This window comes from Sturnus vulgaris, chromosome 8, assembly GCF_052056855.1.
Source record: "Sturnus vulgaris isolate bStuVul1 chromosome 8, bStuVul1.hap1, whole genome shotgun sequence".
NCBI lineage: Eukaryota > Metazoa > Chordata > Aves > Passeriformes > Sturnidae > Sturnus > Sturnus vulgaris.
This window is the reverse complement of record NC_142250.1, coordinates 17,664,954-17,682,489: the sequence shown is the minus strand read 5'-3', so window position 1 is coordinate 17,682,489 and position 17,536 is coordinate 17,664,954. Positions and strand designations below refer to the sequence as shown.

Genomic DNA, 17,536 nt, shown 5'->3' with positions numbered 1-17,536 from the left:
ACAGCAAAGATGAGGCCTAGAGAAAAGGCAAGTCCTAAGACAATGCTCACATGACTGTTGAAATGTTGCAATGTTCCATTCCCAAAGACATACTGACCAACTTGCACAGAAGGCTCAGTCTCTCTAGAAGCAGCAATGTTAGGCAAAAAAGGTTTTTGCAATACCTAAGCAACTGTTCAAATTTTATGTCAACCACATTTTCCATCCTGCCTTCCATACCAGACCCTGCAGATATGGATTAACTACACAGTATTAGCTGATTTGATGCATGACTACAGCATCTCCTCCCAAAAAAGAGGTGGTATCCCATATAAGCTTACTAGAATCTTTGAATTGGTTTCCTAATTCTAATGCAAGTATAAAGCTAGATTACCAATTTGTTTTCATTACAGCTCTCAGAAACCAAGAACATTCGAAGAACCTCATGCAGAGGTTTACTGAATGTGATGTGTCAAAACACAGTGTTCCAATGTGCAGCATTCATTCCACACATGCATCAAGGCATCTCACACAACAACTGCTGAAAACAATAAACTGTTATGACCTTACAACACTTCAGAAGGAGTAAAGGATTCTGCAACTTAACAAATATGCCAAATGGAACATCCTTGAAGTGAAAAAAAAAACAAAAAACAAACAACCAAAACCACCATAAGAGAAGCAAAATAGTACCACCATATGTTCTGGGAACATCCCAGAGACAAGCAGGGAAGCAACATGTTTCACACTTTCTGCAGTTTTCCCACAGCCTCACATTTGTCTTTGAGGACAGAAGACAGTTAAAATTATGTTCTACAACGTTAAAGCAAATTCAGCTGAGAGTCCCTCTGTGCAGGCCAGCACTATGTAATGTTGATCCATGTTCTCTGGTGCAGTCTGCCCATCCAGCCTCCTTCCCTGACTGTACTTCTGCATGGCATACACTGCTCTCCCATGGGCCTGACAGCACACCAGTACTGTAGAAAGAAACTTGGTCTGTGGTGTATTTGGTTCATGTGGTTTATAAACACTGTGGTTTATAAAGACAGCTGGAGAGCCCATGAAATGCATTTACACACAAAGATGACTCAAGACACCTCAGACACCAGGGAAACATGCAGGTCTACCCACAGATCAACTAGTACAAGTTACAAGACAGAAATAAAAGGGGATGCAAGAGGAATTTCTGCACAAGCAACATAGAAGACTTTCTGAAACAATAATCCTTTAAGAAGACAGGCAGATTAGCAAAGAGACAACAGGAGGGGAAAAATCCAAAGACACATGCAGGCAGATTGTTTACTGTTCCTAAAACGGTCCTGTACCAAAGTTCTCCAGTCATGAGATGCTAATATTAAGTTTTTCTATCTTTCCCAATTTCCTCTACATGTTAAAGGGATTAAATTTCCTCTTCTCTTAACTTCTAGAGGTTAAGAGCTAATCTAGAATAAAGAAACACGAAACCACATGCTGCTAACTCAGTAACTTAAAATCACAATTTTGTTCCTGGCCTAACAAGGCACTCTTCAGTTAATCTCTGAAGAGAAACACAAAAGGCCTCTCCTGCACATACCCCTCCTTCTTCCTACATTTCTCAGGTCTGGGCTCCATAGTAAACCGCCTGGGCTCTGGACTATGCTCCTGGCAGAAACACAAATCCCTAAAGCTGAACTCATTAGCAGTAAACACCAGATACTCTGGATGTAGCAGAGCCAAGGGGGGACTGAAGAGGAGCCACAGTGCCCACAGCCAGCCCCATTCCTGCTCTTCCAGAGAGAGCAACCCTTCATCCAGCCTGTCCCTAGGGTTGCCCTGTCCTCAGTTGCCAAAACTCAGTCACATTTCTCACTTCAGTTAAGCTTCCAGAGAGTTCTTTTTTGGGATGTAGGAAGAACACTGAGGCTGCTTTTATTAAGTCTAACTACCTTATGATGCTAGTCTAAGAAACAAGCCAAGTTCTGGTTACTAAACACAAGCATTTATACCTGAAGAATTATGGACTTTACTGAAAGTTGATAAAATAAAAATTGTATCATACCAACATAGAATTCTCAATGACACAGAGTTGCAGCTCTTCATTCTCATATTCTCAGTTCAAAGAAAGTAATATTAACTATTGCTCAACTTCACGTCACTTCTGGGGTCACCACAAAGGAGCCAATAGTCAGTGTACAGTCACAAGAGGCATTCCTGGTTACCATCACACACAATGCCCATGAATGGAATGTAACCTCAAGAATATCTATTTATTAAGGACAAATAAAAAGTATTCACAAAGCTTTTCTGAACTTTACAGAGAGGAACATAGAAGTAGAAGAAATTATGCTAATAATTTACATCCACTTTTGATGATAAATTAGACTCTCTGGCTATAGTGATAAACACTTAAATGCAGTAATGAAACCCATATCACTCTAGAAAGTTACTAAGTCAAGTCCACTACTTTGGCAGGTCCACACTGTAGTAGTTGAGCACCATTCACTAAAACCCTTACTGTTTCTTAAGAGATTTAGTAGATACAGAGAAAACACTCTAAAACAACTTAACTTTTCATTAAATGTGACTTCATCTTCTGCTTGGGAAATATGGTTTCCAGTGATGCTACACTTTTTTACTCAAAGCTCTGCAAATACCTTAGTAATTTTTCCCCCTCCATATTTTCATACCTTTGGATTCCTACCAGGAGATACTTCTGGTCCTGAATCAATATCTACCTAACACAATACAATAGAAACTTCACATATATTACTCATTTCAGTTAAAGAAAAGAGTTCAAATTTCAACCTGAGTATAAATAGATATATATATATATATGCACACACACAAAACAGCAAAAATTCAGTTTTACGTTTCTGGAAGGGAGGTGTAAGAAGTCAGCAAAATATTTCAGTACCACTTCAGTATTTGCATTATTTTCTCCTTCGTGCTCTTTAGTCAGCTAAAAAATGTCTCTGTACAGGTTACACTAAATATGCACAGGCATATTAGGGCCTTCTTTACTTAGTTGGAAAGAACTCTGCTCCTTGAATCTGCCTCCAGCCTCTCTCAACCTCACCTATCTAGGCAAAACCCCAAACCTGCACATCGGCGTGTTAATAAGGATCAGTAGAGACATGTCACGAATTCCAGTTATTGTCACACTGCCACAATAGCTCCTTCACAAAACTGACTTGAGCAAGCAGTGACAATAACCCAAAAAAAGCTCAGCATCGGTTAAAAATAGAGGTTTCAGGCAAAAGGCTTAATTACCTGCAATGTCTGCCTTAGGATCTATTTTGAATACAGGACTTGTGCTGAACCATGTGATAAAAGTGAATTTCACAGTGTGAAAGTTTGTTGAACAGCTCCCCAAATTAACAGCTGCAATCCAATCCAGTTAGGAAAACAGTACTAAGAATTTCACACAGGCCACTTGTAACTTGTCCATAAAAATGAGCTTATGGAGAAAAGCCACTTCTCAGCATTTTGTGAGGACGGCTGCTCCTAGGATGAAAACCAGTTTTTTTCCATCCTTTCGCACAATTTATAGCAAGCTTATTTACAGAGTTTTATCTACATAAATGAGTCCAGGCACCCTTAAAATATTGCAGGAATCTCTAAAAACCTTGCCAACTCTCTTCTAGTAATAAATTTATATTTACTTCTCAGAAGATGATTTAGGAGTTTCTTGCAAACGATCTAATCAGTTGATTTACCCGACTGCACTTGCGTATTCTGTAAGTGAATGCAGATCAGATTAGTGTTTGCCTGGATCATCTGAACACCCAAAGCCTCAAGTGAACACCCAAGTAATCCTGTGTATACCCTGGTGTGACCCTAACAATCCTACAGCAAAACATAGATTGCATTGTTCTCTCTTGCAGCTGAATTTACACCTACCAGAGTGTGGAGAGAAGCTACCAATCCCTTATTGTAACCAGGTTTCAACTTCCTGACTTATGATGAAAGAAGTGTAACTGTACCTGCTTTTAACAAATAGCCTACAGCTGGCCTGAGATGCAATCTTCTAAAAAGAGCCACAAACAGCCAATATTAAATGGCTGAATATATCATAACTGGGGAAAGGAACCGGATATCCTTTAACTTAACTGGCTTGAGGCAAAAAGCACATAGCAAGCAACAAATTACTCGTGAAAGAATAGAAACGTGTGGCTTTTTTTGGATTTTTTTTAAAAAGCAAGAATTTTTGATGGGCTAAAAAGAGAGAGAGTACTGCTACAGATTCTTTAGGAATACAATTTGTCACAGGCCTACACAGTGAAGGAACTCCATATTACAGCACAAGAGGTAGTAATGACAAGATTCAAGGAGACTTCTCGTATTTCCTGCAGATAGTACAATCGTGCCTAATTCATTGATACTGGGGTCACGTGAGCCTTCATTTTTCTCTTTGTTCAAAACATCTGTGAAAGAAGCTTTTAGAAGATGTCATCCCCAGGCAGGAAGAAGCTTCTCTCTTCATAAATCTAGTTCCCTGTCTGCTGGGAATGGGACTTTTAAAAACCCACAAAACAGTGTCACCCAATCAGAGAAAATAAAAATCCCTTAAGGGCCATAGGGAAAGAAACAAATATTATTGTTGAACCCTTCAAGGGCAGTTAGATGCCTCTCATGGCATCTAAGAAAAGTCTGAGCTCTACCCTATGTTCCCACACAAACTTTTAAACTTATTACTTTCAGTTAACATGCATTTATTCTTTAATTCCAGAAGATGTATCTACTTCAATTGCAGCCAACAGTTGTAAAAAATAGTTACAATTCAATATCTAAAAACAATTACAATGCAAAAAAGGTCAAACTCATATTACACACAGTCCTGCAAAGAAAACAAGAGTAGGTGATCTCACCCCCCTAAAAACACATAAAAACAGAAGGAATTGCTACTCTTGACAGAGGCTCTGCATCTAAATTCACAACATCTCTCTCTGGGCAGTTTTTCTGAGTGTCTCATACTTGGAATCACAGCTTATATTCAAAGCAGAACTCAGTGACACTGCAAACCCTGCACTCACTGTGGGCCACCTAGGATTTCCTTTTCTTCAGCTGTTAACTGAAGTGGATCCAGCAGCTTCAGCCCCTGACACAGAGAAAAATGAGTAGAGCAAGCTTTTTCCTCCTCAGTACTAGCTCAGGGATTAAGTGGATGTATAGGTCACACACACCATTAAGGAGAACCCTTCTCTCTGGCATTTCATGAACTCAAAATCTTAACCCTAGGAGGTTTTCTTACCCAAGCACTTCTGCAGCTTCATGAGAAGTGACAACATTTGCAGACTAAAAATTAATCTAAAACTTCTGTTTATAAAAAAAAAAGAATAAAAGCCCTACTTCAGAATCATCAATTAAGTGAAATAAAAACAAGCTGTGTAAATAGAACAAAAACAGTTCACACCATCAGAAGGCCCAAGAAAATGTTTAGCTCTGTACAGGCCTGTGGAAGTCCTGTCAGCTCCTCAAACAGAATCAATCTCAGAAAACAGCATAGATTTTTAAGTCCTGTAATGGCACAGTTGTGGGACAGATGAATGGATAAAATCACTGTGTCCCTTTAAGGCCAAACTATGAGAAATGCAGTAAAAAGATATTGCTGTAGCCACAAGTAATGCTGACATATTGGCATAGGCTTACCTGAAAGAATCAAGAAAAAAATGTTTGGATGTTGTTGAGGGCTGGCCCTTAATTGTAGCATAGTTTCACATAATTTTTTTATCACCATACAGAAGGTTAAAACCACTGCCTTGAGTTCCAGAAGAATGTATGCATGAATGTGCACTTCAAATGCTGGCATGATAATTTCACAGAGGTTTTCATTCCAATTACAAGTTTATTATTATCCAGAATATAAGTATTGGTATCCACCATTAGTAAATGGCCAGATGAAATTAATACACCCCCACCATCACATAACCCATATAGCAGACTTCCACTTGAAAGCAGCTGTAGTCAGGTGCAGTAAAAATCTGACTCATGCATTCAATGACTGCTCTTTTAAAAGAGAAAGAAAATGACAAAGAGGGTGAAGAAAACAAAGATCCCATAAACCAAAAGCACTTACAAATAGAGGTTTTCCACCCAAATGAAAATGAACACAGATGAGACTGCATCACCTAGGTGTGCTGAGCCAAGATAATAATCTTCCAAAAAGCATGGATTTACATGTTGAGATTTGCATTTTCAGTAAATGCACGACGTAATGCAGTTGGGTGGGAGCCAAACTACCAGCTATTAAATTTAAAAGGATGAAAACCACTTCTGAGACTCCAAGAAGGAAAACTAATAGCCAGACACTTCAGACCCATTTTGATGAGTCAAAGTAATACAATATCCAAATAGCTCCTGTCCCTATTCTCACCAATATTACTTCCCCATCCCTGCCTCAGGTCGAAAGGAAACACTCCTACCTAATAAGAGCTCTTCACTCCTGGTTTATGATGTGAAAGTTAATGACACCAGCTAGAATTTCTCACAAGTAATTTGCTAACAAAATATCATGAGATGTTTATGGAAGCTGACTTTACTTCTGTTTTGTACCAGACTAAAATACCACGTGCTCCTCTCCAGACAAATAATTTCCTATTTCACACTGGTCACCAGCTCAGACAAAGTGATCACCATTACATCATGATGAACTGAAAGCATGTTTCCTCCCCTCCTACTTGACCTAAAAATGGTTAAAATATTCTCCAGCTCATTCACACAAAACAAAACAATGAAGGGATGGGAACATTGAGGACTCACCTGAAAAATTCCGAGACACAAGCATCGTTGTGAGGATTGCACCCTGTGGGGAAGACAAAGCAGGGATAACAGAAAGTGCCACTTGAGAAAGGGGCTGGGCTGACCCACAGAGAACACAATGCATCAGTCCAATGCAGAGGTGTACCACTGGTCCCCTGAAGAACCCTGGTGTATCCAGGATTTCCACATGTACCTGACATGGGAACACTTGCAATCCTGCCTTTCTACAGCAGCAACTAGATGCCAGGCAGGACAGCCTAGGAAATCTGAAATGGTACTAAGAATTAAACACATAGCTGCTTCCTAGATTTCACACAGCAGAGAGCTGCTTTGTGCACAGGCCAGAGGCTTTGCCCCAGCTGAAGGCAACTAGTGACACTAGTACTGGAAGGTGCAGAGTGTCCAGAACTTAAAGTCCCATAACTAGCTGCTCTATTTCAACTCACTAGCAGAAAGTAGAAGGGGTGAATATGTAGCAGAAGAGGCATAGGAAGCTTAGAGCTTGGAGAAAGAAACTCCCCAGCTCCTCAGTACACTACCTCAGTGCCCTGTACGGGAGGATCACATAAGGTACTTCTCTAACACTGTACTAGTCATGAAAAAAAGTATTGTTTCTAGAAAGGCACTAACCTCAAGTTCAGAAAACTAAAAACAAACTTAAGGCAAATTAAGATGTACTTACCTTTAGCTTCCTTCTAGCATTGAACTTTCTCAAGCACTCCACAGTCTCCTGCCTGTGCATCATTGATGCGACAGTGGATCGTTGCTGAAAAACAGGAACAGCAGATCAAGAACATACCCATACCAAATCAGCCAGGGAAGTTCATTCCACTTGCACACAATCAAGACATTCAGGCTGACATGGCCAAGCCTCTCACCATAGCATGGCTGCAAAAAACTGCAATGGGTTCATAACCTGAGAACTTCCATCAAGACACATTAAATTGAGGTGGGCTATGACAGGACTGCACCCAAGAAATTTATGACTGAGGTACAGGTGAGAATTAGTGCTCCCTGCCTTTCAGGCACACACAGGATTTAAGATAGTATGAAGACAAAGCCAAATGAACAATCATACCCATCGAGAAGTGAGTTAGAGGCTCTACAGAAAAGACCTGGGCTGCGTTAGTTACAGTTTGAAAGGGAAATTTCAAGCAGTAAGGGAATACTTGTGAGCAGTAGCCTTCCTGGACGTGGCAAGCCCTCTGAATGTAAGAGGTTGACTAGCAGAGACCTTGGCATCTTTGTATCAGTACTGCAGAAACGGATTCTCAGCATGTAAGAAAAAAGGTCATGTATTTCTATTGTACCAATGCAAAAAAATGAGTATAATCTCTATGCAGTGATGCACATCTGTCATCCACAGCAGACTGCAAAAAGACAACTTCCCAGAAGTGTTGCAGCCATTAAGACCATAAGAGGAAAGCAGAAAATGATACTCCCAAGCATTTAGAGTACATGAGGAAGTCAGTGACTACTGCCAAAATAGCTGTTCCTCTTACATGGAACTGCAAGCCTGAATTCCATTTACAAGGAGAGTGGGTGAATTTCTAACCTGGCAGATAAATGTGAACAAAGTCTCCACTAACTTTCTCTTGCTTGGAAAAAATTCTGCAATACTCAGAAGAACTGCAAACTGTGTGTATATTCAGTTAGTTTCATGGGAGGTCTCTGCTTTGATCCTGTTGTCAAAGCTGGTCACCTACTGCAGTACAACAGCAGCATGTGGGGAGAATGCAGCCAAAGTGTCCTCAAAAAACTCTGGTGGTCACTGTTCTCCAGCCTCTTCAGGAGAGACAGTGATGCCCAGTTGCTCGATGTGTGCTTACAAGAATCAGGACACATATTTCACAAGTTCAGTGATGCTAAGACACTCGGTGTCTCAGATAAACTTTTAAACGTTTTTAGATTTCCTACAACATTTACTTTGAGGAGACATACATATCCAGAAAGGAAACATATGTTGTGCACACAAGGCCTGCAAAGCAAAGGGAAACAACAGGGCTCAACAGGAGGCAGTTTTCAGAAATAGCTGACATGGCTGAGAAGTGAAATCAGACTTTCCCTAGCTCAGAGGAGGAAAGTTGCCTAAGGGAGTAGGCTATCATAATACAGCTTTGGCTACAGGCATTGGGAGAAAAGTTTAATACACAGAACTGCAGTTGATTACAAGCATGCAAGGAGAAACAAAAAAAAGAGATGCGGTCTCAGCTAGAGTGGTTTTGACTTCCAAGGAACTTGCATCATTTTACAGCAGACACTCCTGTTAGACACATGTTCACATAAGTCACTTTAAATTGCTGTCTGTTGATTTGTGGTATAAGGATACCACCACCACAGTTTCTCAAGGACAAATGAGCAAAGGAGCACTCTAGATCCATCCCAGAAGTATGCTGTGGTATTACCAGAGCATCTGGTTAGACTTAGGTGAAACTATTTCATCCTGCAGAGATAAAAGTGCATCACCGCTGCTCTCCCCTACACCCACACCCAGCTGTGTTCTGGGATTTCCTTGCCAACTTTGCAAAAGATGAAAAATACTTATGTATAATGTCTGGCAAGGCAGAAACTACGTACACAAAACAGCAAAAGATTTTTTGCTGATTTCAAGTTTACAGCCAGTTAAGCTGCAGCATAGCAGAAATGTCCCGAATATTGCAAAGATGCTATGCCATAAACTGAAGCAGAGATGAAGAACAAAATGGTCCTAAAATTATTGTCTGATGCCAAATGCCATTTGACATTTTAGGATGCTATGGATTAAAGAAGATATGGGGAAAAAACAGAAACTGTGGACACTGACAAAATTCTAAAAATATAAGGGCATTTTTTTATTACTGTGGCAATAAAAAACACCACAGCATGACAAAGTTGGCTTGTTGAGGTCAGTATCAAAAAAAAAAAAATTATATCCTGAAATATTTGAAATATGCTGGGTTCTTCAAATCTTCCTGGCATGTCCATTCAAGGTAAACCACAAATCAACCTGTAATAAGGAGAACACTTACACAAACCCATGGGTGTTTGAGAGCCTGGTCAGCTGTGATGCGCTTTGCTGGGTTTATCGTCAACATCTGGTTGATCAAATTCTTGGCTTCAGGAGTCACAGTGTCCCACTCAGGTGATGGGAACTAAAAGAGGAAGAAGGAACAGATAATGAACTGAATAGAAATATCTTCTACTAGCAGAAGAGATTCTCCCCTACTACACAGCTAAATTCCAGACTTTGCCCTTTTGATATCAGGGCTAACACATTTGCAAAGCCCACCAATTTTTGTGAAAACCCATAGTGAACAAAAAATCATCCAGAATCCAGCAAATGAATGGTACCAGACAGCAGGACACACCTGGTACCATTCACCAGAAATAAGCAAGAAGATAAGAGTTTAAAAGCCTTCTAGGAATCACACAGACCTTTGAATTCCTTTCACACTCAACAGTCAAAAAAGTAAAGTCAAAAAGTAAAGATCTTTTAAACTGAGTTCTTACATGAAAAACACAGGCACTATCTTTTTTTACCCCACCTGTCTCTTTCTCCAGCATGCTAAAAGCTCTAACAGCTTATGGAAAATCACAAACAGTTAACTACAGCAAAACTGCATGAAAGCAGAACCTACTAACCAAAAGCATCCCATCAGGTACACCTTTCCCACCCTAAAACACAATATCCTGGAACAATACCAGTCACTTAAGTGTAGCAACCCACCAGCAAGTTGTTAGCAACCACCTACCATACCAAGATCATTACTTGGGGGGCAAGAGAGATGTTACAGTGCATGGGAATACAGAAGCATGAAAACAAAGAAAAGAATTTTAATTATTTCAGCTGTGATCATCCATGGGGGGTAACTGCTTTCTGCTATAATTCCAGTAATGATAAAGATGAGATTTTACACCATCCTGTAGAGGCTTGCATGTAGTATGGATGACAGTATGCTGAGATTAAATCCTATGAATCTACTGCACAAATACAGGTGAACTTCTGAACACAAATATGCTGTTGGGGTAAAACTCCCAGTCTTCAAGTGGGAGAAAAAAATGGATTTATGCTGAAAACATTTCCGTACAGTACTACATCATTTAGACAAGGTTTATTCCATCTTTTTTTCTCATGCTTTTTTATCACTTTACTCAGTTGGGTCATAACAATATACTTAATGTATTAGATTTGCATACAATCTCATTTCTGCATTTGCAGGCATCACTAAGGCATTATACAATTTGTTCTGCAAACACTGCAAGAGGATACTCAAAAATCATGATACTGAAGTCTCAAGCCAGGACACTTTCCCCACACCTGAACTGAACTCCAATGTATTCATGGTAATGTCTTGCAAAACCCCTACCCAACAGCACAAAGCAAAAAAAAAAAAAATTTTTAAATTCACTGTTTTCACTATTGCCACTTCCTTTCTGGTCAAGGGAGAACAACAGACTGGTCCTGTGCATACAGGCCCCTTGGTGCTGGGCAAGGACACCGGGGCAAGTGCATCAGTAAAATGCAGCAGTTTTCTATCAGGCAAAATGAGGGAAGAATATACTGAAAGATAAGAATTCAAAAACAATAGATAGATAAGGAGGGATCAGGCACTTCACTCTTCATGACTTACAGAAAGAGGAATTTAATCCCTGAAGTGCTTTGAAAATCCCCGTTGATATAATTAGTGCAAAAACGCTTCAAATAAGAACAAACAACACAAAAACCAGAGGGGCAGCAAGGCAAGAGAAGAACACAAATCCATTTGAGGCCATCAAGTACAAAGACATCACTTTGCTTTCACTCAGGAAGCCACTGAGCCAGGACATAGGCAGACCTTTGTTCTCACCAGTACTGCTGCTCTCACTTCTCAAGCACAGAAGCTGGGAGGTAACCAGCAGAAGGAGTCCAGCAGAACCCTCAGCTTTTGGGGGTTTATTTTTGTTTAATACAAGCCACAAGACAGCCTACAAAATGAACTCCCCAACTTCCTCTTGATATTCATGCCCACAGGCTCTGAGCTAGGATTTCCAGGAGTTCCTTCTTCCCTTTCAAGACTCTCCTTACATGGAAGAATTTATGTCAAACATTAAAGTTGTGGTATCCAAACTACATTTTGTATCACCTTTGCTTCCCTCAGTATCAACCTCCCTGCTATTCCTCTTTCAGGCACTTTTTACACCTCAGTTTGCCATGCTCTAAGAAGTGTTCCATGATCTGCTTAGCTTTTTACCAGAGCCTCCAACACAATCTACCACGGTGATCCCCACCACAAAGCCACCCCTCCAATGGTCCCCACCATTCAGTCTTCTCACTTGGCTCCATGCTTTCCATGGACTATGGCACAGAGGAGGAAAAGACCATAATTTAAGCTGTTATTCAACATCCCCAGACTTTTTATTAGGCCTTGACAAAGACAAGCTCCTTCATCCTATCTTCCCCCTACTCCACTGAAAACATTAGCATTACTAGAAGACACCATTTCCCACCCTCTGCATTTCCCTAACAAGTGTCAGTGTTCTAGTGCCCACTGTGATGCTTTCCACAGGTCCCTTCAGTAGCCCCAGACAGGACTGCATCCCAGGCAGTGAAGACAACGAGGTGTAGGAGCACATCAAACATCACTTTGCACAGAAGCTTGGGGCCTGCTGCTGGACGCCAGGTAAGATAGTGCCATGTTTTGGATGGCTTCTACACCCATGCAGGTACTCAGCAAGAAAGTGCCCTTACGTCATAGGCTCCGGCTTTGATCTGCTGATAGAGTTTGTGCTGATCTTCATCCCAAAAGGGAGGGTACCCCACTAGTAATATGTACAGAATCACTCCTGGGAGGGAGAGACACAGATACACTATGGTTAGGCTAATGCGCCGTTTATTCCTTGAGCCCCTCTTCCTTCCCTCTTGACAGTCCCCAAGGCAATGATTGCTCCACATCTTCATTTGCCATCATATTTAGCCTTCTGAGATAGCAAAATGCAGTACAAATCTGTCACCTGCTGAACCTCACCCTGGCACTTCATATTCAGCTTTTAATGCCAGTGCCAGGAGCTGGAACGAGCTGCACGATGTCCTTCTACCCTCCCCTGGCTACCATGGCTGGTGAGCCACAACTCCCAGCTGCTCTCAGACTAAGATGAAGCCACGTCATCTAGGGTTCCTGGGCAGCAAGGGACATTTGAGGAAGGACTCTGCTTTTAGATGCTTACTGTGCATGGTGTTGGGACAAAAATGACACTTACAAAGCTGACACTCCTGGCCTGCAGAGAACCATTTAGTCCATGTCAGGCAATACAGATATCATAAATCTTTAAACTTATCAGTCCCAGATACATTTACACTTATTTTCTTTTAAAAGATGATCCCTTTTCAGTATTTCATCTTCTACATAGTTAGTGTAATAGGAAATTACTACAGTTATCTGAGCAACTGACTCTGCAAAGCATAAAAAGGTCCTATCTCTTGAGTCTCAAACATCTGATAGATGGCCCCAGGAAAAGATTAAGAGCCAGAATCAAGTGAGTTCAGGCTCCAGTATTCATTCCATCAAGGTGCTTATCCTCAATTATGCCTTCATGTCTCCACCCTGCAAGAAGGAGCACTGTGCACCCTCCCAGCAACAGGCTACAAGGAATCACTTTTTTACATGGAATGATGTTGTTTAAGTGTAAAACATTTTATCAGAATCTTACCACATGCCCATATATCCACTGGTTTTCCATAAGGATCTTTTCTTAAGACTTCAGGAGAAAGGTAGCCTGGAGTACCAGCAAACCCTGCCAGAAAATGGATAACATGAAGTATTTACAGTACCCAAGCAGAAGAGATCTTGCCATATCACAAAATCCACTAGTGGTAACTAGCAAATTCCAAAACCTGTCTCTCCCACCCTACATCTCACATTTGTTAGTGCTGTCTCTTCGTAAATCAACAAAAAGAGGCAAAACCCCCCAAAACAAAGCATAAAATCAGAGAGGATTCAGTGCTTATGTATTGCAAGAAAACCAGAAAGTAAGAGGGACCACATCAACCAGCTAGGCACAAATTTGTTTGCCAGGCCTTATATCATTCTTACATGCAATGGCTTGGAGTTTGAAAACACAAGACATTGATGGGACACATCTGATTGCCAAGTGGTATGGGGAGATCAGAAGTTATTTTCCTGAATTTCTGTAGCATTGCAGAGTCTCAGAGCTGATTTTTAGCCTGAAAAGGTCTCATTTCTGATTATGTTTTAGCTAAACAAACATAAGGTCAGATCCAAATGTGCCTGACGAAGGCCAGGTCAAACGCATTTCTGTAAAGTGACCAAACAAAATTCCAGATTCTGAGCAGTAGGAAAGTTCAGATCAGGGTCTAAACTTAGCAGCTGCATTCATCTCTGACACTAACATCTATGGTAAACTGAGAAGAAAAATAAGGAAACACATAGCCATTTTTTCTGTCCTTATTTATCAGCTTTTCCTCTATTGCACCTAGGCTTGTGCCTAAGACCCAGAGGCTGTCATCCTTGAAAAAGAAACAGCCAAATACAGAGAAGTGTGTTGGAAGAGCTGAGAGAAAATACTCAGGAGGATGCAACTGTACCAGCCACCAGAAAACAGGGAAGCAAAGCTGGGAAAGCTCAAACAGTCTTACCAAACCAGGCCTGCTGCTCTCCCTGGACTTCTATAGCCAGCCCGAAGTCAGCCAGTTTGACAGCAGCACCCTTACATTTACTTGCTAGTAGTAAATTCTCAGGCTGAGGAGAAGAAAGAAAAAAGAGAGTAAGAATGAAAGACTGACATCCTTGTTAAAACCTCTCACCTAGTATTCACATCACTAAATTGCACCTGCTGACTGAATTTAGCATGCAGTCCTAAACCTGTTCAGGTGAAGACACAGCAAAAGCAATGAATGGCCTTGACCTAGAGTGGTAGAAAATTGTCAAGTCTAACACAAATCCTCTGGCTCCTCTGTGGGAGTCTGAGCCTCTTCCAGCCCAGCCCATACATTACATGCTGACACCAGAGGGCACTGGCAGTACAGTTCCTGCAGCACTTAAGCCAAAATTCGATTCTGCCCTCCTCAAAGAGGATAACTGGGGGGAGGGGAAAGGGAAAGGAGGGGAAGAAGGGAGGGACAATGCAGGAGATAGAATCTGCAGTGATGTTTCTCCCCTTGAACATTAGACAGTCCCCAAGGCACTGAAAAAGTAAATATGATGCTAATAAGGGTTGCCAAACACACTGCTGTAATGTAGGAAGGCATCATCTGGCTGGCAGTAGTTTTCATCCCTTACAGAAAAAGCCTCAGCCTCAAACTGGCATAAACAGCACAGCAGTGAGTATTCTTGTAAGCAATTTTTTCATGCTACGCATTTACAGCAGCATAAAATATTCTGTCTTGCTACTGCTGCCATCACCTATACAAGAAGCAGCCATGTGCCAGAGACAGACTTTTGACCCTCACATTTCCACCTTGAATGAATCTCACTCAAACCATAATTCTGTTGTGTTCCAGCAGAAGGCTTTACACAACTCCAAAAACTGGACTGAGACTTGGCAGCTTCCTCTGAAGCACCACAGCAGTGAGTTACATGGGACCCCTTGAACCCTCAAAGCCTTTAAGGTGATGGCTATTATGGCTTTGCAGGAAAATCAACTTGAGGATAGGCAGGTCAAACGTGGTTTCTCATCCTCTCCCTTTCTCATCTTTTGTGCAATTGGTATCAAGTTGATTTTTTAACTGAGCAGGATGGAAGCCTGGAAATCCAGAAAGAAGAGCTTGTCTCAGTTTCACAAATCTGATAAAGGTCTTGTTTGCTGCCTGCTCACTATTTTCACCCCATAGCGACTCTTTACTCCTGTTCTGCCTGACAGGCACAAGATGCTTTGCTCACTCATCTGCCTTAAACTGCTGGGCATGTGCCTTGAATGAAAAGAGAAAAGCCTTCCTCAAAACAGTCCTTGCCATAAGTAGCATGGAAGGAAGGGCAACTGGGTCCCAATACATTTGGATGCCACTGGCTTTTCACTATATGGCAAACAGAAAAGATTGCAGTAATCCAACTACACTAATGAAAATTCACCACTATAAACAAGAACCTAAAGCAGAAGATCAATGAAATCTTCTGAAAATCCCTCCCAACTCCAGATTGCACCTGGGCTTAGCTTGACCAAGAAAGGGGAACATTTAAGACAGACTTGTGCTAGTTAAGCACTTTGTAGCTCTATTTTAGAAGCAAACACCTTAAGGCTAATGGTGCTTATCCATGTGCATGTTTGCCAACATATGGGCTGTCTCAGATTTCACATACTTTTTGGTGAGGATGTGAATGCACTCCCTAATTTCTTACAGTCTCTATAGGCAGCTCAACATTTGACACTCTTTAATAGCATGTCAGCCAAAAGACAGGCTTATGAGAGTGAGGTGCAAAAGAGAAAACTTTACTTGAAGCAGGCTCTGCTGTCATTACACACTGACCCTGAAGGCCAAGCTTTTGGAAAGGAGCTAAATATTAAATAAAAAGCATAGGAACTTTCATTGCTAAAAGGAATGGTTACTCCTCAGGCCTGAATAGTTGCAGTCAATCAGAGTAAGCAACAGAAGAAACATATTAACTACAGCAGGGAGTTTCTAGCAGCTGATAAGTTCTTAACAAGTTGTTAGCTTTCCTACAAACAAAACTTTTGGAATGAAACCAAATGATATTTGAGCACAAGGAAAACTTTCTGTACTGGAAAACATTATTGATTTTCATAGATTCCCTAATTTTGGGCAGTAGTGCCTCTTGGATATTGCTTTCTCAGGAGCTGGTGCTGGGTCTTATCAGGAGCAGCCAACAGTCCACAGTAGATAATTTGCATTTTTTCACAGTGTAGTGAATCAGAAGGTCAAAAGTGTTGCATGGGAGTTTGTCAGAAACACAAAGAGCTCTCTACTAGATCAAAATACCAGAGAAACACTGCCACCAAGCTTGCAATGTGCTTTTACCTTGCTCTCTGCAAAATATTTTTCTACTTTCCCCATGTACATTGTTTAACAAGCCCAAAACAACACTAGTAGCAGGTGTCATCCTGCATTAATTTAAATGGACTGCTGGTGACCATTACCATTCCCACTTTAGACAGAGAAGGCTCCAGGGCACACAGACTTTCATGCACAAATCTCTTCATTCTGGAGCCTGCCCAGCTCCCAGTACAGCTGCCCAGTGTGGGGAGTTTTGGTGACTCCACTGCAGAGGCTTAGGGGCTATAAATGTGTTATAATGTGTCAAATGATTGATTCATCCAGTCTAACTGGCCAGCAGTTTTGGTTTTAAAGTGCTTCTACTGGTGAGAGAAGAAAGAAATAACAGAAAAAATTCTTGTTGAACATCTTTGCCCTAGCGCAGAGGCATGTGTTTGGCAACACTGCAGAATAAAAATATACATGCTCTGTGCAGACAAACTCGTCCTGGCAGATTGAACAAAGATTGCTCCAGGTCTCTAGAGATCTCCTCAATCACAAACTAGAAAGTGTCCTTCATTATAATGAATCCTACCCAAGTTTCTCTGGAAGCATACTTCTCTCCAAGATTCACAACTACTCCATCCTGGAGCTGCCTCAGAGAGGCTGAGAGCTGGCAAGGTTCATAAAGACTGAAAGCTTCCTTGGGAGTTCAGCACACCCTCGAGCCCTCTAGAAAACTCTGAAGAAGCACATTTGTGTTTCAGGAGCCCCTGAACCCAGTTCAAGTTTAAAAAAAAAAAAAAAAAACAGGAAAAAAAACCAACCCCCCAAAAAACCCACACAAAAATCCCTGCCAGCTGGCAACACAATATTCCTGTCTTGCCTCTTCCAATGATCCCCTGGCTGCTCTCC

At 41.2% G+C, this 17,536-nt stretch overlaps 1 protein-coding gene across 14 annotated transcripts in view; it reads right to left on the bottom strand.

The window, feature by feature from the left end:
* The window catches only part of CAMK2G (calcium/calmodulin dependent protein kinase II gamma), a 119,309-nt gene that overhangs the window by 29,683 nt on the left and 72,090 nt on the right, over window positions 1-17,536 (bottom strand). For all 14 annotated transcript variants that reach the window (XM_088168952.1, XM_014879910.2, XM_014879911.2 and 11 more), the window contains exons 7-12: window positions 14,330-14,432; window positions 13,384-13,467; window positions 12,425-12,519; window positions 9,726-9,848; window positions 7,400-7,483; window positions 6,718-6,760 (exon numbers count right to left, since the gene is read on the bottom strand). In XM_088168952.1, the coding sequence (XP_088025078.1) occupies window positions 6,718-6,760; window positions 7,400-7,483; window positions 9,726-9,848; window positions 12,425-12,519; window positions 13,384-13,467; window positions 14,330-14,432 (532 nt within the window). The remainder of the gene's footprint in view (window positions 1-6,717; window positions 6,761-7,399; window positions 7,484-9,725; window positions 9,849-12,424; window positions 12,520-13,383; window positions 13,468-14,329; window positions 14,433-17,536) is intronic.